Source organism: Salvelinus namaycush, chromosome 35, assembly GCF_016432855.1.
Source record: "Salvelinus namaycush isolate Seneca chromosome 35, SaNama_1.0, whole genome shotgun sequence".
NCBI lineage: Eukaryota > Metazoa > Chordata > Actinopteri > Salmoniformes > Salmonidae > Salvelinus > Salvelinus namaycush.
The window spans coordinates 31,800,693-31,828,460 of record NC_052341.1 but is presented as its reverse complement, the minus strand read 5'-3'; the positions used below and the strand labels follow the sequence as shown (position 1 = coordinate 31,828,460).

The 27,768-nt window shown below is 43.4% G+C and overlaps 2 protein-coding genes, 1 non-coding gene and 1 pseudogene across 5 annotated transcripts in view; 2 read left to right on the top strand and 2 right to left on the bottom strand.

Moving 5' to 3' along the window:
* LOC120029572 (progranulin-like) overlaps positions 1 to 10,149 on the bottom strand; it is a 29,729-nt gene extending 19,580 nt beyond the window's left edge. The window contains exons 1-8 of the mRNA XM_038974845.1: positions 10,036 to 10,149; positions 9,764 to 9,866; positions 7,177 to 7,308; positions 6,710 to 6,847; positions 6,400 to 6,513; positions 1,964 to 2,099; positions 1,607 to 1,698; positions 1,235 to 1,364 (exon numbers count right to left, since the gene is read on the bottom strand). Of these exons, the coding sequence (XP_038830773.1) occupies positions 1,235 to 1,364; positions 1,607 to 1,698; positions 1,964 to 2,099; positions 6,400 to 6,513; positions 6,710 to 6,847; positions 7,177 to 7,308; positions 9,764 to 9,766 (745 nt within the window). The 5' untranslated portion in view covers positions 9,767 to 9,866; positions 10,036 to 10,149. The remainder of the gene's footprint in view (positions 1 to 1,234; positions 1,365 to 1,606; positions 1,699 to 1,963; positions 2,100 to 6,399; positions 6,514 to 6,709; positions 6,848 to 7,176; positions 7,309 to 9,763; positions 9,867 to 10,035) is intronic.
* A 3,704-nt stretch (positions 10,150 to 13,853) lies between these two features.
* LOC120029760 (delta-1-pyrroline-5-carboxylate synthase-like) lies at positions 13,854 to 23,972 on the top strand. Of its 3 annotated transcripts, none has more exons than XM_038975032.1 (17): positions 13,854 to 14,009; positions 14,799 to 15,941; positions 16,114 to 16,263; positions 16,504 to 16,608; positions 16,717 to 16,869; positions 17,431 to 17,521; positions 18,128 to 18,252; positions 18,527 to 18,671; positions 18,899 to 18,972; positions 19,062 to 19,161; positions 19,406 to 19,626; positions 19,779 to 19,916; positions 20,227 to 20,422; positions 20,523 to 20,644; positions 21,661 to 21,847; positions 22,436 to 22,531; positions 22,610 to 23,972. In XM_038975032.1, the coding sequence occupies exons 3-17, from the start codon at positions 16,120 to 16,122 to the stop codon at positions 22,813 to 22,815; spliced, it is 2,103 nt and encodes a 700-aa protein (XP_038830960.1). In that variant the 5' UTR covers positions 13,854 to 14,009; positions 14,799 to 15,941; positions 16,114 to 16,119; the 3' UTR covers positions 22,816 to 23,972. The 3 variants fall into 3 exon arrangements, with proteins under 3 accessions (XP_038830960.1, XP_038830958.1, XP_038830959.1); XM_038975030.1 differs by having other exon boundaries at positions 16,717 to 16,875; XM_038975031.1 differs by having other exon boundaries at positions 13,854 to 14,533; positions 16,717 to 16,875.
* LOC120030112 lies at positions 20,025 to 20,155 on the top strand. The gene has a single exon (XR_005473621.1). It is a non-coding gene; the product is annotated as a small nucleolar RNA SNORA15 (small nucleolar RNA).
* Positions 23,973 to 26,673: 2,701 nt separating the features above from the next.
* LOC120029691 lies at positions 26,674 to 27,543 on the bottom strand (annotated as a pseudogene).
* Positions 27,544 to 27,768: the final 225 nt, after the last annotated feature.

Genomic DNA, 27,768 nt, shown 5'->3' with positions numbered 1-27,768 from the left:
TTTTGGTCACAATTGTCAGCCGGTGACTGTCAAGCCAATAACTGTGTCTCACGGTAATTGACCGTTAATTAACGTCAACACATTTAGCATCTCCTGGCTTCCACACACAGCCTGCAAGCCACTGATGCAGACCTTTGGAACATCTACATATTAAAAAGTACAATAAAACCATGTAATATAGCCTACACCTTCACAATAAATCCATTATTTATTTTAGACAGGTCTAAAGAAGCATGCTATGAAGAAAATGTAGTCTATTTCAGAAGAACAGAATAGCATACTCGGAGTTGTCCTTATGTTAGGTCCTGATCTGGCTACGCCAAATCGCTGTGAGCTACACTGGTTCATTTAGCAGACAAGATATGCTTAGAATTCCGTGGCATTACTTTATAGTATGAAGAATGCAATTGAATAAAATAGAAAGGATATTTTCGCCAAACGATTTGAAGGAGTGCGCACATACGGCTATTCTGTGTTGAGCGTTTAATTTAGAGTTATTAATGTAACTTTAGTTGTTCTACAACTGTTGGGCTATGTGTTTTAGATTTTTAATACATACATTGTAAGGCTGCATGACGCAACTAACGATGATTTGAAAAAAGTAGCTTTAAAAAGGCATGAGCTCTGCTTAGTTTTTTTTTGCGCAGGCTGTACACACTACATCAGTCACAATTCACGGCGGCATCCCCTTTGTGTGGCTGTAATGCACCCGAAAAGAAGCCATGCTGCCAGTGGCCATTGTGCTGAGCGCCCCGAATCACATGGCTCTCCATCACGTGATCGGGTCTTTCTCGCGGGCTACAAATCAAGATGCACGTCGGGGACACAACTGTGCGTGCGTCTTTATCCAACTCTGAGGTGCATACTGAGGATATTGGAAGAACTGTCCACATTTACATGTCGCCAGCCAAGAAAATGAGTAGGCCTAACGAACAACAAAAGCACTAACCTTGATCAATCTACTATCCCCCATAGTTCCCAAATTAATACAACCACTAGCATCCCAAAAACTTTCCCGTAGAAAAGTCGGAGATTGTTATGTTCATGTTTTAAGTATCCCTATATTTCTGTTATTACGGTGCCATCATTCTTATTAGTACGCATGCGCAGTAGTCTCACTGTAGATGAACCTGCCCTGAGTGCAATGGCAGCTATGTACTGTGGAAATAGTGACGTAAACGTTGTTCAACTGGAACCTAGTCGCGTCATTTTGCCTTAACAGTTGGTGCCTCACCATCGTTGGGGATGGCAGGGGTCTTCTTAGCCAGTGGGGTCTGTGTGTTGGGGGAAGTGCACATATCATGCTCCAGGTCACAGGTTGTATTGCCGGGGCAACAGTGGAGTTTGTCCGTACAGCACACAGCCTGTACAGAACACACGTTGATTAAACACGTAGTTCATCAGTTTAGAAATGCTCAACCTCTGCATGTCCCCATTTCTCTTTAGCTACCCTTTCCTCACGTTGAAACACTCTTAAGACTAAGAACTGTCCGTCACATGAATCTTACACAGACTGTGTGCAACACAGATCGTGCAATACACAGCTGAATAAAATGCTTGAGATTATGTGACCCAGGGTCCTCTGTACTGCCCCAGTTCCACTCACCTCCAGGTAGGGGCAGCAGCCATAGTCGCCAATGGTCAGCAGGCAACAGGTGGTTCCGTCTGGGCATCTGCTCGTGCCACCTGGGCAGGTCACTGCTTATCCAACCACCAGGAACAAACAGACACATGAGGAAAATAAACATTAATAAGAGGCACCAAACCGAAGGCAACAGACTGAAAAGGAATAAACTGTGGATTTTTCCAATATAATTTTTTTTCTCCATTTGTAGCATTACATTTTTTTTTTTATATATATATTTTTTTTTTATATGGTTTGCCCTAATGGAGACAAGCCTGGAACATAATTCAACAACAACTTCACAATGATCTTGTTGTTTATTTCTGTCTGTTCCAGTACCCGTCTGCTTCTTCATTGCAGGCCCCTTTTCCCTCATGGCAAAAGTCTCCAGGGTGGGAGACACACATTTGTTGTGGGCTAGGTCACACTTGGTGCCCTCTGGACAGCAGTGCATCTTGTCCTCACAGCACACTGCCTTGAGAGAGAACAGAAAACAAACGTTTAGAATGCTTCAGAATAGGGTTATTAAATAGCAAATCCAACCATGCCATTAGTTTATGTTGTGTATTATGCAGAGATGGCAAAGATACATTTGAATGCATCTCATTACAAAATAAAGTCTTCAGAGCTTTGTGGCCACCGATTACCCCCCCCCCCCCCCCCCCCCCCTCCCCAATTTTTTTTTTTTATTTGGGCAGAATTGGTGTTAGAAATTAGATCCTGTGTGCATTACCATGACGTAATCAGAGGTGCGATGGAGACGCAAAAGTGTGTGTGAAAGAAAGTTGAGGCACAGGACTCACTTCCCAAGTTCACTTCCCCCTTTTGGAACAAATTCACTGAAATATCCTCGCTCTGGAAGCGCGTCCTTGTCCTTCAACTTTCTTTTCAAGGTCTTCCGCCCAACACCTCTCATGTCTTCACACAATAGTGCCATAAGACTTCTGATCAGGGGTGAAAGTATTCATTTATTCCCAGTACGGTACCCTCGTGTGCAACACTAAACATAGATTTACATATTGAATCCCTCTTCATTTAATAGGATCTCTGTGGGCATAACAGTAAAAATGTGTTGTTTATTACCTTCTAACCAGTTATAATGTTGTCATCTGATTGTCAAACAATCACTTCAGCAGGCTCCTCCTGTAAGCCTGGCTACCTGCGCACGTTCGCACACTCTAAAATAATTATTGAATCCATACAGTGCACCCGCCATTTGACGAATGAAAAGAGACGTCTGTAACAAGACACCAAGATGTCTAATGGAATGGCCTTTGGTGATCGCCATTCATTTGGCCTACATTCGATACCTGGATTGATGCGTCCACTGTCCGCGCACGCCTCCGTCACGCATCTCTGCCTTGTTATCGTCGAAACACACCGCATTATGGATCGTATTTCACACGTTTTCAAGTCCATTTGGAAATGTTTCATGCGGGTGACATGCGGTAATGATAGATTACAGTTCTTGGCATCTTTGTTTAATTGTCGTCATAGGCTCAACATAACGTTGATGATGTGGTTGTTACAAGGAGCACATGAATGAGCTCTTTAAAATCACCAGTCAGGATTCCTATTCGACTCAGCCATGCCTCATTGCCCGTCCAACATTTCCTCATCTCTCATATCTTCTAATACCACTAGCCCCGATACTCCTCCCTCTTTTTCCCCTGCCCCGCTACAAAGTTCCTCCCTGCAGGTAGTCACCGAGGTGCTAAAGGAGCTCCTTACACTTGACCCCCCAAAAATCTGGGTCAGATGGTTTAGATCCTTTCTTCTTTAAGGTTGCTGAGCCTATCCTCACCAAGACCATCTCTGACCTTTTTAACCTGTCTCTCCTCTCTGGGGGGGTTCCCATTGCTTGGAAGGCAGCCCTGGTGTGTCCTTTATTTAAAGGGGGAGATCAAGCTGATCCTAACTGTTATAGGCCAGTTTCTATTTTGCCCTGCTTATTAAAAGTGTTGGAAAAACTTGTCAGTAATCAACTGACTGGCTTTCTTGATGTCTATAGTATTCTCTCTGGTATGCAATCTGGTTTCCGCTCACGTTTTGGAGGTGTCACTGCAACCTTGATTCTAAGCAATGTTGTGCTGTTATTTTTATTGACTTGGCCAAAGCTTTTGATACGGTAGACCATTCCATTCTTGTGGGCAGGCTAAGGAGTATTGGTGTCTGTGAGGGGTCTTTGCGTCTGGTTTGCTAACTACCACTCAAAGAGTCAGAGTGCAGTGTATAGTCAGTACCCCAAGGCTCGATCCTAGGCCCCACGCTCTTCTCAATTTACATCAACACAGCTCAGGCATTAGGAAGCTTTCATCCATTTATACACAGATGATACAGTCTTATAATCAGCTGGCCCCTCCCCGGATTGTGTGTTAAACACTAATTGCTATCTCTGAGGGTTTAGAGCTTGAGGTAGTCCTCATACAAGTACTTGGGAGTATGGCTAGACGGTACTGTCCTTCTCTCAGCACATATCAAAGCTGCAGGCTAAGGTTAAATCTAGACTTGGTTTCCTCTATAGTAATCGTTCCTCTTTCACCTCAGCTGCCAAACTAACCCTGATTCAGATGACCATCCTACCCATGCTAGATTACGGAGATGTAATTTATAGATCGGCAGGTGCATTCGAGCGGCTAGATGCTCTTTACCATTCGGCCATCAGATTTGCCACCAATGCTCCTTATAGGACACATCACTGCACTTTATATTCCTCTGTAAACTGGTCATCTCTGTATACCTGTAGCAAAACCCACTGGTTGATGCTTATTTATAAAACCCTCTTAGGCCTCACTCCCCTCTGAGATATCTATGGCAGCCCTCATCCTCCGCATACAACACCCATTCTGCCAGTCACATTCTGTTAAAGGTCCCCAAAGCACACACGTCCCTGTGTCTCCTCTTTTGAGTTCGCTGCAGCTAGCGACTGGAACGAGCTGCAAAAAAACCTCAAAACTGGACAGTTCTATCTCAATCTCTTCATTCAAAGACTCAATCATGGACACTTACTCAGTTGTTGCTGCTCGCGTGATGTATTGTTGGCTCTACTTTCTTGCCCTTTGTGCGCTTGTCTGTGCCCCATAATGTTTGTTCCATGTTTTGTGCTGCTGCCATGTTGTGTTGCTACCACGTCGTTGTCATGTGGTGTTGCTACCATGCTGTGTTGTCGTCTTAGGTCTCGCTTTATGTAGTGTGTGGTGTCTCTTGTCGTGATGCGTGTTTTGTCCTATATTAAATGTTTTAATCCCAGCCCCCATAGGAGGTCTTTTGGTAGGCAGTCATTATAAATAAGAATTTGTTCTTAAATGGGCTTGCCTAGTAAAATAAATAAAATAAACCGGTATTATTTTTAAAAATTAAATAAACCCACTATTACGTACCGGACAGTACCGGCTTACTTTCACCCCTCTTTCTGATACCAATGCAGAAAATGTGGGTGATATGGGACCACAAAATGGTGAATTTCTATAAAACGTAGAGTACTTAAAAAATACAAAGTACCATTCTCTGAAGTATCGTGTTACAAATGACATGGTGACTTATTCCAACGCCTTCAAATACAAATGTCCAAAAAATATATATACTCAAAAAGTAATTGAAATACATGACAGAAATAGGCCTACTGCCCATCTGTTGTTGAGGAATATTTACTCTATGCTTATGGTAAATCAGATATTTATGCTAATTCTCAATCTGAACCATAAATGAACTTTTGCTGAATAGTAAAATGCCTATGATCGGTAACTTGAGGGTAACCAGCTTTGCAGAACTATCAGAGGAACCAAGCGATAACATGAAGTAGGGAGGGTAATTGGCAGAAGGCCCAGAATATTGTGTGTTTGACTGAGAGCAGGTGCTGTGGGAACACAAACAGTTTCTGCAAGAGATAGACACTCCCTATAACTGTAGTGTATGAACAAAGGTTTATGCAGTCCTACTTTAGATGTGTCTGGAGTGAGTCTCCCTTGCTGCAGCTTGTAATAAAGTAAATGAACAGTTCTTTCTGATATTTGCCACAACACTGTATATGCATACCCAAATCAACTACAATTTGCCACCTGGGACAGGGTAAGCAGTTTCAAATGATAAATACCGTAAGTAGCATTTTGCCCCCTGAAGTGTTAAGCATTACAATCACATATTTACAATAACAATTCTGAGACAGAGCGAGAATTTCACAAAGCGAGCCCACTTTTGCAAGTACTGTAGAAAAAGTCAAACGTGTTCTATATTAACTGAATGTAGCTAACTCATTAACCCCTTGATTCCACTTAGTGAAAAACACCTCCGGCGGTCACGGTGACTCACGCCATTAACTATGTTTCATCTGTTGCCTAGTAGTCAGGTCAGGTCACTTTCTACGCAAATGTATGCTCTGTTAATAGGTGAAGCCAAGCATAAGGGGGCATTGAAACTTAACATGTTATTTATGACGCTCAAGAAGACTTAGAGGGACTTGAGAGGATGAATCAATCCTCTCAAAAGGGTCGCTGGGGTATTTCAGTGTGCATTGTCGACAGTTGCAGAATCATCGGAAAGATCTTTGCAGCACATTACAGTGGTGGTTCCGGGTGAACGTTGTACAACCATAGGCAATGGACCCGAGGCAACAGTTAAACGCAAAGATCCTCATTTTGACAACGCTAAAATATGCAAACCTTTGACAGTCTTAAATTGCAGAGATGTCTGCAACATCTCTGCAATTTAAGACTGTCAAAATTGCACTCAAGAGGACTTCCAGATAAGGAATAATGGACAATAAGTGTGTAACGTACCTTGGCCAGCAGACAGCAGCCCCAGGAGCCTTCTGGGAGTTGACAGCAGGTGGTGTCGTCCGGACACTCCGACTCACCGTCGGGACAAATGACTGCCCTCACTCCCTCCACCATCTAAATGGAGTGACAGGCAAATGCGTACCAACGAGGGTTGGGTTGACACATACATCCCATTCACGCAACTAGAGTTAAATAACATTGTTGAAAAGGCTTAAAAGAATCATTAAGACATATAATCTATATTAAACAAAACAGACACTATAGTTTATAATATACAGAGATACGGAGAATAATGTTGCATTCTCTTTACCAGAGGGCTGATGATGTGTTGTGCGGGGACTCTTCTGACCCACGGCAGAGAGACTGTTTTATTGAGGCACTTGGAGTGGACTAAGTCACACACTGTCCCCTCATAGCAGCAATGCAGGTGGTCGGAACAGCACTCAGCCTGGAGACGGGTTTTAAGACAGTGTGATCTTTGAAAAAGTCATGAGTTGGCAGTAAAACAGTCCATTTTATAACTATGTCACAACGTTCGAGTGAACAGAACCCCCACAGAATTAGCAATACCATCAAAACACTGTGTTGCTGATGATGGTGTTGCTGGGCTATGGCCATAAAATTAGCTTTGTTCTTTCACACTATGGTGCGGAATAAGCATTTTCACACTACCAGTTCAAAGCAGGGTCAGCTGGACCGACACTCTGTCCTGCATACCTCATTTAACCAAGCAATCACTCAGATACAAATTTAGACGACCAGGGACTAATCACTTACATTTGGTAATGGACAGCAGCCATATCCACCGCTGGGGGTCTTGCAGCAGGTGTTGCCGTCGTCACACATCCCACCATCGGGACAAATCAGGGCTGAGGTTAGGCCTAGGAGGGCCAGACACACCACCCCTATCTGCACAGGTAGAGCCAGGTACAGTTTAACTCCAAAAATGTTGAATTTATTTGAATAAATAGAAAAATACAAATGACAGGTTAAAAATCAGGCTTTGACCTAAAAGGCTAAAACAGGGATAAGTTCAAAAAGTTAAGAGCATAAAATGTAGCAAACAAATGCTCTCCATCATTGCTGGCCGTATAACAAATAAACAAACACAATGAGAAATGTATGAGTCTTTAGGTGAGGATGTGCCATCATCCTCACACGGGTGTATATTTTACTTATTCTGCTACGTCAATAGGTGTTGGTGATGAATAACGCTGTGCACATGGTGAACTATTGTTTCAGCAGTAGGCCTAGATACAGTAGATGAGTTTGCCCAGTCTAGGAATGCAGAAATCTGTTCATAACTCCATACATTTGCTCTGTGGTTCACGTACTTTCAAAGCAAATATTTATACATACTGCATCGCACTGAAAATGTACTCTCCAATCTAGGTCTTTAAATCTACATGGCACAAAACGTTCATATCTAGTTTGTTATCTGTGGATGTATTAACCTGAAATGGCCTACTTCACCCTGATTCAGAGTGTTTAATAGTCACATGTACAGTTGAAGTCGGAAGTTTACATACACCTTAGCCAAATACATTTAAACTCAGTTTCACAATTCCTGACATTTAATCCATGTAAAAATTCCATGTCTTACGTCAGTTAGGATCACCACTTTATTTTAAGAATGTGAAATGTCAGAATAATAGTAGAGAGTGATTTATTTCAGCTTTTATTTCTTTCATCACATTAACAGTGGGTCAGAAGTTTACATACACTCAATTAGTATTTGGTAGAATTGCCTTTAAATTGTTTAACTTGGGTCAAACGTTTTGGGTAGCCTTCCACATGCTTCCCACAATAAGTTGGGTGAATTTTGGCCCATTCCTCCTGACAGAGCTGGTGTACCTGACTCAGGTTTGTATGCCTCTTTGCTCGCACACACTTTTTCAGTTCTGCCCACAAATTTTCTATGGGATTGAGGTCAGGGCTTTGTGATGGCCACTCCAATACCTTCACTTTGTTGTCCTTAAGCCATTTTGCCACAACTTTGGAAGTACGCTTGGGGTCATTGTCCATTTGGAAGACCCATTTGTGATCAAGTTTTAATCTTCCTGAATGATGTCTTGAGATGTTGCTTCAATATATCTACATAATTTTCCTTCCTCATAAAGCCATCTATTTTGTGAAGTGCACCAGTCCCACCTGCAGCAAACCACCCCAACAACATGATGCTGCCACCCCTGTGCTTCACGGTTGGGATGGTGTTCTTCAGCTTGCAAGCATCCCACTTTTTCCTCCAAACATAACGATGATCATTATGGCCAAACAGTTCTATTTTTGATTCATCAGACCAGAGGACATTTCTCCAAAATGACTATCTTTGTCCCCATGTGCAGTTGCAAACGGTAGACGGGCATTTTTATGGCGATTTTGGAGCAGTGGCTTCTTCCTTGCTGAGCGGCCTTTCAGGTTATGTCGATATAGGACTCGTTTTACTGTGGATATAGATACTTTTGTACCTGTTTCCTCCAGCATCTTCACAAGGTCCTTTGTTGTTGTTCTGGGATTGATTTTCACTTTTCGCACCACAGTACATTTATCTCTAGGAGACAGAACCCATCTCCTTCCTGAGCAGTATGACAGCTGCGTGGTCTCATGGTGTTTATACTTGCGTACTATTGTTTGTACAGATGAATGTGGTACCTTCAGGCGTTTGGAAATTGCTCCCAAGGATGAACCAGACTTGTTGAGGTCTCCAATTTTTTTTCTGGGGTCTTGGCTGATTTCTTTTGATTTTCCCATGATGTCAAGCAAAGAGGCACTGAGTTTGAAGGTAGGCCTTGAAATATATCCACAGGTACACGTCCAATTGACTCAAATGATGTCAATTAGCCTATCAGAAGCTTCTAAAGCCATGACATCATTTTCTGGAATTTTCAAAGCTGTTTAAAGGCACAGTCAACTTAGTGTATGTAAACTTCTGTCCCACTGGAATTGTGATAGTGACTTTTAAGTGAAATAATCTGTCTGTAAACAGTTGTTGGAAATATGACTAGGCTTCGAGCTTCAACATGACTAAGGGAAACACAATGACAATAAAACTATATAAATAACACTATATACATAACTGTGGCAATGGAGAATAAATAAATGGCTATTGGGGTGGAGGCAGAGTAGAGACTTGACGGGATGGGGGGAATGACCATAGGGGACCATTGAAGGGGTGTGGGGACCTACTATCACATACCAGAAAAATTATATAGCTTGAATATTATCAGTGGATTTTCAGCACATTCATCTCATTTCAAAGTAATGTAGCTAATTTAGTTAACTAGTAAACAAGTAAGCTGGTTACAATTATTTTAATTTCGTCTAAACCAAACTTTAAAATCTATTGATCCAAAGAATCTCGTACCATTGTGTTCAGAGAATCTGGGAAGAGCAAGAGGGGTAGATGAGGGAATATCGTCAGATGTGTTATTCAAGTTGGGAACTGCAATGCATAGTCTTCATATAGTCTAAAGATAGAGGCAAGAAAACAAGTCCATCGTTATTAGTTGATCAAAACAATGAATGACAGAGCTGACAGTTGTCGCTAGCTACCTAGCTAGCATAGCAAGTTAATAAGCATAAAATAAAATGGGTTAGGCGTAACGCCAGACAAAATTAATTACATGTGTTATTTACCTTCGTTAGTGTGCGATGTAAAAACTCAAACTGGTTAAATGATCTTTCATTCGAAGCGACGCTGGAGTATTTTGCAATCGGGAGTGATTTCAGATTTTTTTTCTCCCAACAACGGTTATCACATGATATTCGCACCTTATGACAAAGGGTCTGTTCCAGGGACGTCTTTACATCAGGCGCGCTGCACATAATGATCAGCTCTCTCAACAATGGAGAACTGACTTCTCAGGAACATCAATAAAATAAATGATTGCTAAATATCTTTGTCAATAGTTCAGGATTGCCCAAACTCGGTCCAGGGCCACTCCCTGAGTGCAACCTTTGGTTTTTGCCCTAGCAATGCACAGCTGATTCCACCCTGGACACGCCAGAGACGTTGGTTGATGTTTTACATGCTCCTAACCGATTAGGTTTTTATGTTCGTAACTTATTTTTTTACTTATTTTGTACATAATGTTGCTGCTACCGTCTCTTATGACAAAGAAGAACTTCTGGACATCAAAACAGCGATTACTCACCATGAACTGGCAGAAGCTTTTTTTTTCCTTTAACGAGTCCGACGTGAAGGACATACTGCTTTCCCGGGGACAGGCCCAAATATCCTTCATTTGCGTGAAGAGATGACGGAGGAAAAAGAGGACAGAGGTCGCTGCCTTCTGAGAATTTGTAGGAGATCGAATAAACTCCCACTGCCTTCAATTCTGCTAGCTAACGTGCAATCATTGGAAAATAAAATTTACGACCTACGAGGAAGATTAAACTACCAACGGGACATTAAAACTGTAATATCTTATGCTTTATGGAGTCATGGCTGAACGAAGACATTATCAACATACAGCTGGCTGGTTATACGCTGTATTGCTGTATCTGGTAAGACAAGGGGTGGCAGACTATGCATATATGTAAACAACAGCTGGTGCACGATATCTAAGGAAGTCGAGGTTTTTCTCACCCTAGGTAGAGTATCTCATGATAAGCTGTAGATCACACTATCTACCTAGAGTTTTCATCTGTATTTTTCGTAGCTGTGTACATACCACCACAGACCGATACTGGCACTAAGACTGCACTCAATGAGCTTTATTTCGCAATAAGCAAACAGGAAAATGCTCATCCAGAGGCGGTGCTCCTACGGACCGGGGGACTGCAGGGAAACATATCTGTTTTACCAAATGTCTATCAGCATGTTAAATGTGCAACCAGAGGGGAAAACAACTCAAGACCACCTTTACTCCACACACAGAGACACGTACATAGCTCTCCCTCGCCCTCCATTTGGCAAATCTGACCATAATTCTATCCTCCTGATTTTTGCTTACAAGCAAAAATTAAAGCAGGAAGCACCAATGACTCGGTCAATAAAAAAGTGGTCAGATGAAGCAGATGCCAAGATACAGGACTGTTTTGCTAGCACAGACTGGAATATGTTCCGGGATTCTTCCTATGGCATTGAGGAGTACACCATTGGCTTCATCAATAAGTGCATCGAGGACGTCGTCCCCACAGTGATCGTACGTACACACCCCAACCAGAAGCCATGGGTTACAGGCAACGTCCGCACTGAGCTAAAGGCTAGCGCTGCCACTTTCAAGGAGCGGGACTCTAACCCGAATGCTTATAAGAAATCCTGCTATGCACTCCGACCAACCATCAAACAGGAAAAATGATAATACAGGACTAAGATCGAATCGCAATACACCGGCTCCAACGCTCGTCGGATGTGGTAGGGCTTGTAAACCATTACAGACTACAAAGGGAAACACAGCCGAGAGCTGCCCAGTGACACGAGCCTACCATACGAGCTAAACTACTTCTATGCTCGCTTCGAGGCAAAAAACACTGAAACATGCATGAGAGCACCAGCTGTTCCAGACGACTGTGTGATCACGCTCTCCGCAGCCAATGTGAGACCTTTAAACAGGTCAGAATTCACAAGGCCGCAGGGCCAGACAGATTACCAGGAAGTGTACTGCGAGTATGCACTGACCAATTGGCAAGTGTCTTCACTGACATTTTCAACCTCTCCCTGTCCGAGTCTATAATACCAACATGTTTTAAGCAGGCCACCATAGTCCCTGTGCCCAAGAATACAAAGGTAACCTGCCTAAATGACTACCGATCCATAGCACTCACTTCTGTAGCCATGATGTGCTTTGAAAGGCTGGTCATGGCTCACATCAACACCGTTATCCCAGAAACCCTAGACTCACTTCAATCTGCATACCGCCCTAACAGATCCACAGATGATGCAATCTCTATTGCACTCCACACTGCCCTTTCCCACCTGGACAAAAGGAACACCTATGTGAGAATGCTGTTCATTGACTACAGCTCAGCATTCAACACCACAGTGCCCTCAAAGCTCATCAATAAGCTAAGGACCCTGGGACTAAACACCTCCCTCTGCAACTGGATCCTGGACCTCCTGACAGGCTGCCCCCAGGTGGTAAGGGTAGGTAACAACACATCTGCACGCTGATCCTCAACACAGTGGCCCCTCAGAGGTGCGTGCTCAGTCTCTTCCTGTACTCCCTGTTCACTCATGACTGCATGGCCAGGCACGACTCCAACACCATCATTAAGTTTGCTGATGACACAACAGTTGTTGGCCTGATCACCGACAATGACGAGACAGCCTATAGGGAGGAGGTCAGAGACCTGCCGCCGTGTGGTGCCAGGACAACATCTCCCTCAACGTTATCAAGACAAAGAAGACGATTGTGGACTACAGGAAAAGGAGGACCAGGCACACCCCCATTCTCATCGATGGGGCTGTAGTGGAGCAGGTTGAGAGCTTCAATTTCCTTGGTGTCCACATCACCAACAAACTAACATAGTCCAAGCACACCAAGACAGTCGTGAAGAGGGTACGACAAAACCTATTCCCCCTCAGGAGACTGAAAAGATTTGGCATGGGTCCTCAGATCCTCAAAAGGTTCAACATCTGCACCATCGAGAGCATCCTGACTGGTTGCATCACTGCTTTGTATGGCAACTGTTCAGCCTCCAACCGCATGGCACTACAGAGGGTAGTGCGTACAGCCCAATACATCACCGGGGGCAAGCTACCTTGTCATCCAGGACCTCTATACCAGGCGGTCTCAGAGGAAGGCCCTAAAAATTGTCAGACTCCAGTCACCCTAGTCATAGACTGTTCTCTCTGCTACACCACGACAAGCATTACCGGAGCGCCAAGTCTAGGTCCAAGAGGCTTCTAAACAGCTTCTACCCCCATGCCATAAGACTCCTGAACATCTAAGGAAATGGCTACCCAGACTATTTGCATTGCCCCCCCCTCTTTTACACAGCTGCTACTCTCTTTTATTATCTATGCATAGTCACTTTAATATTTCTACCTACATGTACATATTACCTCAATTACCTCAACCAACCGGTGCCCCTGCACATTGACTCTGTACCGGTACCCCCTGTATATAGTCTCGCTATTGTTATTTTACTGTTGCTCTTTAACTACTTGTTACTTTTATTTCTTTTTTTTTCTTTTTTAAACTGCATTGTTGGTTAGTGGCTTGTAACTAAGATTTTCACTGTAAGGTCTACCTGTTGTATTCGGCGCATGTGATTAATACAATTTGATTTGATTCAAATAATCAAAGCTTGATGATGAGTTGGTTAATTGAAACAGCTGTGTAGTGCTAGGGTAAAAATTAAAACGTGTGAGGTGTGGGGGGGGTGGTGTTTAAAATGAAGATAACCTGGAACGTGCCCAGTCTTTACCTACAGCTGATTTCTGACCAATCACTGCGCTAGGTGTATGGCTTTGTAACTTCCGTTTACGCCCAGCTACTCGTTCTCAATGCCTCCCCCCCAACTGTAATGTTTTCCCTCTCACCGGCTTGAAAGAGAAGAGAACCGAAAACACCTGTAATTTCAATGAACTAAATCACTGCGCGCGTACTGTAACGTGTGTTGTGGCGGGTGAAGTTTTGCAAGAATTTGAACGAATTCTGGTGGTGAGTGAGTGAACGCACACATAGCCACCTGACCTGTATAGTAAGTAACGTTAGCTAGCTAGCTAACGGTAGCTGCTTATGCTGGAACAGCCATGTAGTGGTGCCGGAGCCTCTGCTGCCCGAGCATGATACAGATCAGTCTGTCTTGGGCTACTCAGTGACAAGTTGTTGACAATGACAGCTTTGAGTGGGTGATATGTTTTGTTTGAACTATCATCTGTCATTCTTGAGAAGAGACCGACATGAGTTACTCTGCCTTTTTCCCCCAATAAGGGGCACATAATAAGTGATCCTGCAAGGGGCAGGGATAGTTTCATCACCAACATAAAAAAGCATACGAAAGGAGGAGTTTCTGTGATTTAGACTGGCTTCAGCTCTCCTATTGGTTGAGGGCAGGCCTTGTTTATACTGTATGGAATGTGGTATAGAAAGGTTGGAGAGTAGTCCTTTTTTAAACGAGATGGGCTTGATAGACGTGGCTGCATAACAGACAAACAGGACTTGGAGGATAATCAAGTATTACTGTGAGTTTTTCTGTTCTTTATCCAAATGCAAAAATACTGACCTTATGCCATTCTATATAGATATAGATATAACCATTTATTTAATTATGCAACTCAGTTAAGAACAAATTCTTATTTACAATGATGGCCTACAATAAAATGTCATCCTTTTGTGACTTTTAAATGTTGAGCTGTGATTTTAATTCTTCAAGTTTAAGAAATGAAAAAAGAGAACTTGGAACATTGAAGATTTGATAGTGATGAAATGATTCTCTCTCCTCTCTAGCTGTTGGAAGTGCGGGTCAGTTGACCATGCTGCTACAGAGGCTGTCTCTGTGTGCTGGGCACCATCAAAGCACCATCATCTGCCCTCGTCTTGCTAAACCACTGACACAAGGCAAGTGGGACTGGCAAACATGCATACATTCACATACCCACACACACATAGTACAGGCCTACATGCATACATACAGTAGGCTACACCAGTCATTGAGGAGCGGTATAGATATCTATGTAGGATACATTTAGAAAATAGTAGGCTATTATTCCAGTGATTTTCAATAGTTTCTGTAGCTTGAGATTTTAGTAATGTCATGATAACTGCATAGCATATGTAAGTCTTAATATGGGACCACAAGCCAGTGATGTATTTGTTTGGTTTCTTCCCTCAAGCAAGAAGGATAGCCTAGTTCCCTAAATTGATCAAGTCCTAATCGTTTAATGCTATCATCTTGCATACCTGTGCATACTTGTTTATCCTCCTGGTGCAGGATAAACAAGATTGATTGCATCAAGATAATGGAGGCCTATCCCTTTCTGGCCATCCTCTCTCTTTGTTTCTGTTACCCCAGACTTTGACTCTCACACTCACTCACGCACGCGGTTGACTGCACTTTAGTGGAGAGATGTGTGCAGTCAGCGATGGCTTTGCCGGTTGCCGTGCTGATGTGGCCGTTTGCACCCTGCGTTTTTCATCTCCGTGGATACCAGGGAATTTAGGAGGGGGGTGAGGGGGACCCGGCTGCTCTGTTTGTCTAACGCTTTATATAATCAATGATGGAACAAAACCGAACCCGGCACACACACACTTACCACACGATCTTACTGGTAGGAGATGTACTGATGTGTGTGTGCGCAAATGCTGGTTAGGCACAGTGTTTATGAACATTGCCTCAAGTTAACCAAGGGAGGCAATAAGGATACATTTTATTAAGCGCTCGACCAGTGCTTCAGATTGGCACCACCATAAGGCAGGGTAGTAACTTGTATTCTTTCAGTGTCCCTTGCGCGTGCCAACGGAAACTCCTTTGCTCATCGTGGGGAGCTCCGCCAGGCCAAGAGGATTGTGGTCAAACTGGGAAGCGCCGTGGTAACCCGGGGTGACGAGTGCGGCCTGGCGCTGGGCAGGCTGGCCTCCGTTGTGGAGCAGGTGAGGAAGGTTAAAGGTAAAAAGGCTGACGGGAGAACAGGATCTTCACTCAAGACATGGTTTAAAGCTTGTATTTTAACAGCTGTCTGCTTACTGTAGTTTATTCGTTGTTGCAAGGCTACTTGAGAGGCTTTAAATGCGGGTCACTGAGATAGTTTGTGTTGTGCTGCAGGTGGCCATGCTACAGAACCAGGGCAGAGAGATGATGATCGTCACCAGCGGGGCGGTGGCCTTCGGCAAGCAGAGACTGAGGCACGAGATCCTGCTGTCCCAGAGTGTCAGACAGGCCCTGCACTCTGGACAGAACCAGCTCAAAGACATGGTGCGACCAGGGCCCATTATCCACAAAGCCTCTGAATAGGAGTGCTGATCTAGGATCAGTTTTTGCCTTTTCGATCATAATGAATAAGCTTATATGGAAGTATTAGCACTCCTTTCTGAGACTCTGCTGATACGGGCCCACGTCTTATACAAACTGCTCCAAAATATGGTGAAATCAACTTTATTATAAAAAAAATCTATTCATATTATTCCTCTCTCTCAATCTATCTGTCGGTTTCAGTCAGTACCAGTTCTGGAGGCTCGGGCCTGTGCGGCAGCCGGACAGAGTGGCCTAATGGCCCTGTATGAGGCCATGTTCACGCAGTACAGCACATGCACTGCACAGGTGTGCACACTTTCTCTATGTATTTGAATTCACACTGTTACCCTGCACAATTACCTCTCAATAAAGTTGTATGGAATCGAAACAGGATTTGTTCTGATTTAATCCCAGGTCCTGGTCACCAACTTGGACTTCCACGACGACCAGAAGCGGCAGAACCTAAACAGCACATTGCAGGAGCTGCTCCGCATGAACATTGTGCCAATCATCAACACCAACGATGCCGTGGTGCCCCCGCCCGAGCCCAACAGCGACCTCCAGGGGGTAAACGTGGGTACAGAGCACAGGGGGGTCCGGAGAGGGCAGGACAGGGGCGAGGGGTGTGTATAGCGGTGTAGTGTTAGCAGCTAGCAACCTACCATACGGCTGGTACTCACCGGCTCGCTCTACCCACCCGCTACTGCTCCTTTCCTCCCCAAAGGATGTGCGTGCTGGGGAGATGGGAGAAGGTAATTCCCTTCTATATGTTAGCTGACTGGACCTAAAAGCGTGGCTGTCTGGTCTCACTCCTGGAGGTAGACGCATGCTTCTTTTCTCCTTCCGCAAGCTTAGGCGGAGCGAGCAAGTTCTTCCGGTGTAGAAAAACACACTAGTACTAAACAACTAAAGATTGTAGTGCCAATAGCTTTGCTAACCCACACAGTAGGAAAGCCAATATCAACGATAGCCAATCTAGCGGTGCTTCACTTTATAATAAAATGCTTGGATTTCAATTACATTTTCTTTTACGCTGACTTCAATTTCGACTGACAACACTATTACTTTACCCCGTCAATTTCAATGTCTTTCTGTGAGACTAAGACGCTGTGTTTTCCTCCACGTTAGGTCATCAGTATAAAGGACAATGACAGTCTGGCTGCACGCCTGGCTGTGGAGATGAAGGCAGACCTGCTCATCGCTCTCTCTGACGTAGAAGGTAGATTGCTCACACAGCAACACATTAACACCCATTAGGTAACGCGCCATCTGCCTGCACTCTGGCTCAAAACAATACACGGTAATTTAGGAGCATTACTGTAAGAGGGGGAACTACAGAGGGGTATACTGCAAAGAAGGATCAAGGAGTTAGCCAGCTAACTTGCCTAAATATTATGAAATAACTTTACATTTTTTTAGAAAGATACAGTAAGCTTGAAATGGGCATGGTCTTATTGACTCAACTGAAAACACGTATCCAAGTTTAGCTTTCTTAATGAACCAGAAATCAGTAGTTATTTCTGGTTGTTTATCCTACTTCGTGGGTATACCCATCAGGTCTTTTTGGTTGTGTTCATTAGGCCTTGAATGGAAGAAAACAGACTTAAATTGGCCGTGACTACCTGGACTTGTACAATAGGAAACACTCGTTTTTGTTTTCTGTCAGAACTTTTTTTAAATGTCTTCCGTTACGTACCCTAATAAACACGACCCTGGTTGTATTTGGAAATCACTGATGGATTGGACAGGGAGGTAATCTTTGTCCATGGTAGGCTAGCACCAAAGGAAACAATCATGTAACCATAGTTACCTCTATCTCTTGTAGGACTGTACGACAGCCCTCCTGGATCGGATGACGCCAAACTCATTGACATCTTCTACCCTGGCGACCAGCAGTCGATCACCTATGGGGCAAAATCCAGGGTGGGTTTAGGAGGCATGGAGGCAAAGGTAATTACAAAGACACGCGTAGGTTAGAATAGAAAACTGTGTCGTTCAATACATGTAAGAGTTGAGGACTACATGTAAGAGTTGAGGACTACACATCTGTAATCAGGTTTTAAGAAAGTCTTTGTAATTAGTTACAGACTTTGGAACTCTGTGTCAGAGATATTTGGCATCGACCTGCAGTGCAAGTCTTTCCATTGGGGGCCAAATCCTTACTGGAGAAACAAGTGGGGAATTCAAATAGCCGACGTGTATTCCCACCTCTACTACCCCCCAGGTAAAGGCTGCCCTGTGGGCCTTACAGGGGGGCACGTCAGTGGTCATCGCCAACGGCACCCACCCCAAGGTGACGGGCCACGTGATCACTGACATCGTGGAGGGCAAGAAAGTGGGCACCTTCTTCTCCGAGGTCAAACCTGCCGGTGAGTTCTACTGGGGTCATCTCTTTGGGATGGACACCGACGATGAAGGTTATTAGAATGAGGATGATTATGACAACAATGAGCATAATGGTGAGGATCATGGTGATTGTAGTTCTTCTAATGAAGACGATTTAGGATTATGATTACTCGTGCTGATGTCCAATGCTCCCTTTTGCTGTTTTGTATCTGTTGTCTGTGCTCATCCGCCGTAACGTGTCCATCTCCAGGCCCCACCGTGGAGCAGCAGACTGAGATGGCCCGGAACTCCGGCAGAACCCTGGCAGCCCTGCACCCGGACCAGGTCAGACACTCATACACAGTTATATAGTATACGTGATCCCAGGTGTGTCTGCAGTTAGTTGAATCTTTAGTGAATCGTTCCCACCCCAGAGAGGCGCGATCATCTGTCACCTGGCAGACCTGCTGGTTGAGAAGAAGGAGGAGATCCTTGCTGCCAACAAGACGGACATGGACCTAGCAGCCAATGCGGGTGACTATTCCCGTCACGTCCGTCTTATCTCTCTGATTGAATCGATGGTGTTTGTCAAAACAGGTCCTACTCGCAGGGACGTTTTACTAACCAAAATCCCGTTGTGTGACTGTGATAGGATGTTGATCATTTGAGGGTGCTGTTGCATTTGAAGGTGTATAAGAGCAGCGCTTGAGTAGTTGAAGGGATAGTCAGGGGTTTTCAATGACATCTCATTTCTTTGTGTTCTCCATCCCCCTATCAGGCCAGTTGTCGTCAGCCCTGCTCAATCGTCTGAGCCTTTCCCCGGCCAAGCTGAATAGCCTGGCTATAGGGCTGAGACAGATAGCCGTGGCCTCTCAGGACAGCGTGGGCAGAGTGCTGCGTAGGACCAGGGTAGCCCACAACTTAGAGCTGGAGCAGATCACTGTGCCCATAGGAGTACTGCTGGTCATCTTCGAGGCCCGCCCGGACTGCTTACCGCAGGTAATGTGTTTGTGTGTGCGTTTGGGCTCGTCTATGTGTGTGAGAGTTGTGCTTGTACATCGTGGACCATCTTTTGGTAAGATGGGGTGGTGTTCGTGCTGGTGGTTATACAATTCTGTGGATAAAAGGCTATTGTTCTCATTTGTGTGTAGGTATCAGCTCTAGCCATAGCCAGCGGTAATGCTCTGCTGGCAAAGGGGGGTAAGGAAGCAGCCAACACCAACCGCGTCTTACATGAGCTGACCCAGGAAGCACTGGACATCCACGGGGTCAAAGAGGCTGTACAGCTGGTAATCATAGCTGGAAAAAAACATTCCATTTAAGAAAAACGGCATGGAAGATATTTAAATACCATATTTTATACTGAAATCCTAGTATTCGAAATCGTAGAACACTAGGTATGGGCGAATTCTGTGTTACTCTGCCAGTAGTAAATATAGTCAGACACCATCCAAAAGAATCCTTTCATTCCTCCTTTCCTAAGGTGATTGCTGTCCTGTACATACTCAGCGGAGAATTGAATACAACGTAGCACAGTGTATTCCACCTATAGAAAAAAGAAATCCCAGAATGCAGTAGGGTTTATTTTGCGTTTTCCAGGTGAGTACCCGTGAGGAGGTGGAGGACCTGTGTAGACTAGATAAGATGATAGACCTGATCATCCCGCGAGGCTCGTCTCAGCTGGTCAGGAACATCCAGAGAGCAGCCAAGAGCATCCCAGTGCTGGGCCACAGTGAGGGCATCTGCCACGTCTACGTCGACTCGGAGGCCGCCATCGACAAGGTCATCAAGATCGGTCAGTGGGACAATACAAGCAGACACACATGTCACACACACATTTTCATTTACTACCAATGAAGGAGAAGGAGTGATTGATTGACGTTTTCTCTCTCCAGTCAGAGACTCTAAATGTGACTACCCTGCGGCCTGCAATGCTATGGAAACACTGTTGATGCACAGGGATATCCTCAGGACCACTCTGTTTGACCAGATCATAGACATGCTCCGCACCGAACGGGTAAGACCACACACACACACACACTCAAATACGCAGGTACAGACACATTGACATAAACAAGTGATATTATCCTCCTCTTCATCTCCTCTTAAATACAGGTTCAAATCACTTGGCTAAATAAGATACAGTAAGGACCGACTGGCTGCTTGTTTGGTGGAATGGTTGGTTACATTTGACTACAACTTCAAATCAAATATTTATTTTCTTTCACTGAGGTTGGGTTGAGGTGGATGATTAACCGCGTTTTTCATGTCTCATTGTTGACGGTTTATGCTTCTAAAACCAAATTCACAAAAATGAACATTAACAATTTACAATCCAATTGATGATAATCATAACAAAAAGACTTCCAAGTATCACTAAAACTTTTGTTGTGATTCGCTATGACAGGTCTATCTATGGAAACTTTGGTAATTTATACTCTTAACTTAAGAAAAATCTATTCATATAAAATATTCATTTTGTTCTTGATCTGTGTAACTGTGTTCATATTGCCTAAGAGTCTCTAGCAGATAGATCATATGGTTAAAGAGAAAATAGCCTGATTAATGAAAAAATAATCTCATCAACAATGACATAATTTGCAATTATTTCTGCAACTCTTCCAACTACCGTACTGACTTTTCACAACTGCCAACGGTTTGGCGTCTAAACATTTACAGCAGACATATTGCCATCGTAAAATAAATAAAAGCATGTTAAAATATAAAGGATATTCCATGCTGAAACCCTCATATTAAACCCCAATGGTATTCACGAAGTTGATGGGTTATATTTAGGATCATGTTTTACAGCTTTGTCATTCAATTTTTTTGTTGTTGATTTAAAGTCATCTTATTTTATTGTCTTTGTCATGTTGTGAAAATTCTGTCTAGTTTACTGGTAAACTTAAGTTACCGGTAATATACCCTCCCTTTGCAACCCTAGATCCAAGCAAACTCCCCGATTTGATTGATTGATTAATTGACAGATCGCCGTATGTAATGATGACCCTCTTCCCAATGTGACCCCTTTAGGTAAAGATCCACGCTGGCCCCAGGTTCGCCTCCTACCTGACCTTTAGCCCATCGGAGGTCAAGTCTCTGAGGACAGAATACGGGGATCTGGAGTGCTGCATCGAGGTGGTGGACAGCATGCAGGAGGCTATAGACCATATCCACAGATATGGCAGCTCCCACACCGACGTCATTGTTACTGAAAACGGTAGCTATGACTGTCTGGCTATGTAATAGTTGTGAGAAGTTTCTCTCTTTCTCTTTTGTCTTCAACTTGATTCACCCAAGTTAGTCTGGGTGAGAGAGACCAAGTCTCGCTTTCAAGAGAGACCTGTCCGTCTCTCTTTTCCCCCCTTGTCCCTTTCTTCCTCTCTTTCTCTAATAAGTAATGACAGCATTTTTTGGCTTCGTGTAAAACCTCCCCATGAGACTACTTTGAAGAGGACAGAACTGATTTGAATGTAAAATAGGTTTTGCTAAGGGATCTTTGTTATTAATTTATATGTAGTGATATGATTGATATTCTTCTTGAATGTTATTTTCCCCTCAAGTTTTATAATACATTTTGATGGAGTACTTTACTGACAATATCTAAGATGGGTTGAATTATAGATGGATTTTTAGTTGGTTCCGTGCAGAGGACAGAGCATTTTCTCTCTTTGTTCTACCATCTAGTGGCCACAGATTGTATAATATGTCGATCTCAATGGAATGATCCATTGTGTGTAATAGAGGAAATATAGCTGAGAGATGATGACCGTGACAATGACGGTAGCTGTGATGATGATTCTTACAGAGGACACAGCGGAGCAGTTCCTGCAGCAGCTGGACAGTGCTTGTGTGTTTTGGAATGCCAGTTCACGATTCGCAGATGGATACCGCTTCGGATTGGGTATGCATCGTTTTTGAAATTTCTATCACTGACTTCCTGTTCAACTATCTCACTCACTCCCTGTCTCACTCCCTCTAGGTGCTGAGGTGGGCATCAGTACAGCTCGTATCCATGCCCGGGGCCCCGTGGGCCTTGAGGGTCTCCTCACCACCAAGTGGGTTCTGAGAGGAGACGGTCACACCGCAGCAGACTTTTCTGAACACGGCACCTTGAAGTACCTCCACGAGAACCTACCAGTCACACAGCCACAGCCAAGACAGATGGTTGCCCAGCGTGAGGACTGACAGAGGACCTCCAAATAAGAGACACGCTCAACCACTTCCTCAAGAGCAAAGCTATCCCCTGGTACCAAAAAAACACTCCCATTGTCTTATTCATTCACTCTGGATCAGAGTTTACATCGATTTTTAATTCTACCTCGGCTCTCAAAAGTTTAACTGCGGTGTTTACCTCACTCAGTATTCCAGTCCCTGCTTGTTCATGGGCCCTGCCTGTGACCAAGCAGTGAATACACTCATTATTGGTAACATTGACCCTGTTGGACTGTAGAAGGTCTCACATCCTTGGTTCAGGCTTTAATTGGTCTAGAAGATATTATACGCAATAGGGATGAGTTATACGCTCTCCAGGACGCACACCTAATGGGAATTGTTGCTCAAGATAGTTTACATCAGCGTTATTATCACTATCAAGAGGTTTCCCCCTTGGTTTTAGTTCCTTTTGATTGGTCTGTTGTGCTGTACACTTATGAATGGCTGCTCAATCAGGTCCGACCCTTACCCTGAAAGTATTGATTTGGTCTCACACAAGAGACTATATCGTTTACATTTACTCTAATTAGAAGTGATACAAGTGCACAACCAAACCAGTTTTTATGCTAGGTTTACGGCTAAACCTAATTTGGGGAAGGTACTGATGTGTCATTTTATATAGTGCTTGAAGTATAGGTCTTCATGGCCAAAATTTTTATGAATTGCTATTAACACTACTACTGCAATCCTTATTTATATGCGGTTAAATGACTAGTGATGAACCACTGGATAAACAATATTTAAGTCTTAAATGTCTTTTGTCATAACAATATGAGATTGATGAATAAGAAATTGACCCGATCTGATTCGTAAGCCTTCAAGTTAGATTTTATATATAAGACTTTATGTTCTTCTTTTGAATGCAAATGATTTACTCTCCTGCTTTTGCTTTTTTTCATGCCGTCTATTAATGTGGAATTTACAGTGCCCAGAGCCTCTGTCAAACACAAGAGCAGTAATTGACAAGCTGCTTCCCATCTCATCCAAGGGACTACTGCCTTAAGATACAGTGCCGCTGTAACATTCCAGCCTATGAGCTTTATATCTGATGTCAAGTAACGCACTCTACAGATCAGTTCAGGTTTTTTGTAATTCATAGACCGTCTTGTAGAATAAAACTTTTTGTTGAATATGAATTGGATTTATTTTGTATGGGATTTTACATGCAAACCACCACTCTTTCTACTTCCACAAATAACAAATTAGCACCAAAGAAGTCATACTGATCTGAAAACAAACGTCTAAAAAGACTTTTTAATGGTTCTCATCTGGGAATGGGACTTTGCTGTAAGTGGGGCATGGAAGATTGAAGACAATACTATAGAGGTTTAATTATCCAGCTATCAGGAAAGAAAGCGGGAAAGAACTGAGACTAATAATGGAATCACAGAGTATATTCTTCTGTGGTTTTTCTACTCGCAGATAAAGAATTCATCCTCCAAAATGCACTACTTACCCTTCAATCAGCCTCCCATCACAAATACAAAGGGTTCATAGATGAAGAATAGACGGGGTCTACTCAGATCTCACTGTTTTTGTACGCTTTCTTTGGAAGGAGCTTGATATTTGTAATGCGAAGAATGACTTGCAGAGGTAGAGAGTCTGATACGTGGCTGTTGAGGAATATTTTGCTGGTCTAGAATGGCCAATTGAGGGATCATGCAGCTTTAGGCCTATTAGATGAGATCATGTATCCTTTGGCCTAGTAGGTTCCTATACGTGTTTATTTCATTACCATAAAGAGGTAAACATACTGGAACACATACAGTACATAATGTACATGGCTGATACTAGATTGAGATCACTGCATCATCATGACCTCCGGGCATGAACTTCCATTTACGACAGACGTCAAGCACCCTGTGAATCTCCTGTCATCTTTTCTCTGACGTTTCTCCGTTTAGGCAGAGCCAAATCCCATGTTGCACCCTGTTGACACACTGACGAGCGTGGGGATTGGAGTCCACATATATCAGAGGACGCGGGGCAAATGACTGGACTTTTACAGCAAAGTCGACAGTCCTTTAATTGAACATTACTCAAGGCCAAAACTCATATTTCTTATTTTGCTTGATCTTAAGAGACTCTCAAAAGTGTTCCCTGCTGAGCTTCACATTTTTTTGAATCAATAATTAACGGTCAAAGTTATTTATTCATGTGCATCTTTGCCAATTATGGGCGTCTAATTAACAATTTCAATAATTGATATTTATTTCTGAAAGGGTTTCGTATCTCTGGCTGATGAAAAATGCATGAGCAGGGATGCAAACGTGGTTTTGTTTTTTTGGTTCTGAGAGGGCTTGATGCTCGGGGCTAGTACCAGGACACTTTGACTCTTCCTCTTTGAGTTGGCGCTATCCCTGTGATGTGGGTCTAATACGGGCTTCTTTCATGGACCCCAAGCGCCTGCTCGGCACCATGTGATCTCATAAAAACTCCTACAAGCCTATCCTCATATAGCCTTTTTTTTGTTCTTTAATAACCGGCTTCAAAAAATTATATCAGTTTCCATGATCATTTTGCTTTGTGTATGGGGGGGGGGGGGGGAAGATCTCATATCAGTCTGCAGAAACTGGTCGAGTTGGACCTTGGTGCATTTCCCTCTGTGGCTATCCAACTCGATGGCTAATGTTTGAAATTCCAAAGAATTACCGTTAACAAAAGTATGCATACAAGTGTGTTCCTATAACCTCTTGATTAAGAGGGTAGTTAAGAAGGATCGGACCCTTTTTTCAATTTTCGTCTAAAATGACATACCCAATTCTAACTGCCTGTAGCTCAGGACCTGAAGCAATGATATGCATATTATTGATACCATTTGAAGGAAACACTTTGAAGTTTGTGGAAATGTGAAATTAATGTAGGAGAATAACACATTAGATCTGGTAAAAGATAATACAAACAAAAAAACATGTTTTCCATATATTTGTTCTGCCATCTTTGAAATGCAAGAGAAAGGCCATACATTGAGATAGGATCCTAGGTGTAATTTAGATGTCCGTGTGTGCAAAGTTTCAGTGAATAATTACATCGCTACACAATATCTGCCAGGAGTTTGCCCAAATGTGCCAAATTGGGTGTGGAGCCAGAGACAGCGGTGGGGTCAAACTGTAGAACCCAGTTCCTACATTTGAATATAAAAATAGATTTTTTTCAAACAAAACTACACTACATTTTATCTCTGGGACCTTCAGAGGGGAATCTATCAAACCATTTGCATGATAAAAGTGTTTTGTTGTTGTGCACTATCCTCAAACAATAGCATGATATTCTTTTGGGCTGTAATAGCTACTGTAAATTGGACACTGCAGTTAGATTAACAAGAATTTAAGCTTTCTGCCCATATAAGACATGTCTATGTCCCAGAAAGTTGGCTGTTGTTTACAACGTTTTCTAGTCACATTATCGCATATTGAGCAACAACTGTCCCGGTTTAGGGACACCGATGTCGTAGAGGTTAAAAACACAAAAAAAAGTCCCTTTGGTTGACTTTGATCAAGTTTTCATTTATTTTGCTTCTATTAGAACAGGAGGTTGAGGGCTGGCAAAGCACATCATTCTGCTCTGTAACAACAAAAGCCAGAGAGTCCATCACTGTTACCATACTAGCATCGCCTGAGCCCTGAGGTCTACTTTCCCAGTCTAAGCAAAGCAGCAAAGACCCAACACCAACTGGTCCAAAACCCCCAATCACGTTAATGTGATTTCAGGGTCAGAAGACCACAGTAGATACACAACAGTCAAACAGTGCTAGCAATAAAGGGTAGGGGTACAGTACAGGATTTATAATAGGGTTGCATTAAGGGAGGATGAGGGGGTCTCAGTTGACCTTCAGGGGGTCTCGGTGACGCGTCTCAGGGAGCCGATGGTGGGGTTGGAGCTTCCCCACTCGCTGTGCCTCCTGTACTCGCCAGGACGAAGGAAGTACTGACGACCCCTGTAGTGGGGGTGCTCGTGGAGGATCCAGTAACCCTCCATGACGTTGGCGGAGGAGATGTCTCGGCTGTGGAAGCGCTCGTGAAGGTCGGGGCAGTCCTCCATCACCTCCATGTTCTGACCCCCGAAGTCAGAGCGCTCGTAGATCTTCATCCTGTAGTTTCCATGATACTGGGAAAGAAGACAGACGAAATGGAGAATGGATATAGTAAATGATACTGTTGACTTGACAAACAGTATATAGATGGTAATGTAAATGTTCCATTATGAGAATGAAACATAACTTCAACCATGAAGTTTGTGAAGAAGAAATGCACCATGTGTTTTAAAACAAGGTGTTCAAAATAGGGTGGCATTTGTGAATATATTTGTCATAGCCTCAGCCAAATGTCAGTAAGATTCTCGACCCAAGCAATGACAGTAAATGCTAAGATAGAAAAAATCTGTAGACACTGCGGCCCTCAACTCAAGGGACTGAAAACTATGTGGGACTGAGGACACCTGATGTAGTACACTCACAGGGGGCACCATACGGCAGGAGCGGATGCAGTCGTTGAAGCCCGCCCATCGCTGGTAGTCGGGGTACTCGCCCTTGTTCAGCATGTATTGGTAGCCAGTGTAGTTGGGCTTCTCGTAGGCCACCCAACAGCCACTTTCCACCTTTATGGAGTTACAGCGGCTGAAGTGGTTGTGCATCTCAGCACAGTCGCTGCTGCACTCATAGTGCCGGCCCTGGAAGTTCTTGTCCTCGTAGAAGATTATCTAGAAGAGAGAGATGGAAACGTAAAATCAAAATGATACACGCATGATAACACATATTGAGGAAATGTTTTACAACATATCACAGAATAAAAACAGAATTCCATTTACATTCAAAATGATTTTTATCATTAACTGCATTCCAATATACACAATTTATGATGTATAATTGAAATAAAGCTTATCATCATAATATATATTTTTAGTGCATGTGACTCCACTTCTCATTTT

Bases quoted from the DNA above. Each gene is read 5' to 3' on its own strand.
- LOC120029760 (XM_038975030.1), top strand. From the start codon at position 16,120: ATGCTACAGAACCAGGGCAGAGAGATGATGATCGTCACCAGCGGGGCG. The intron at 18,253-18,526 runs GTAATTACAAAG...ACTACCCCCCAG, and splicing joins TAGGAGGCATGGAGGCAAAG to GTAAAGGCTGCCCTGTGGGC. The intron at 18,973-19,061 runs GTCAGACACTCA...TTCCCACCCCAG, and splicing joins CAGCCCTGCACCCGGACCAG to AGAGGCGCGATCATCTGTCA.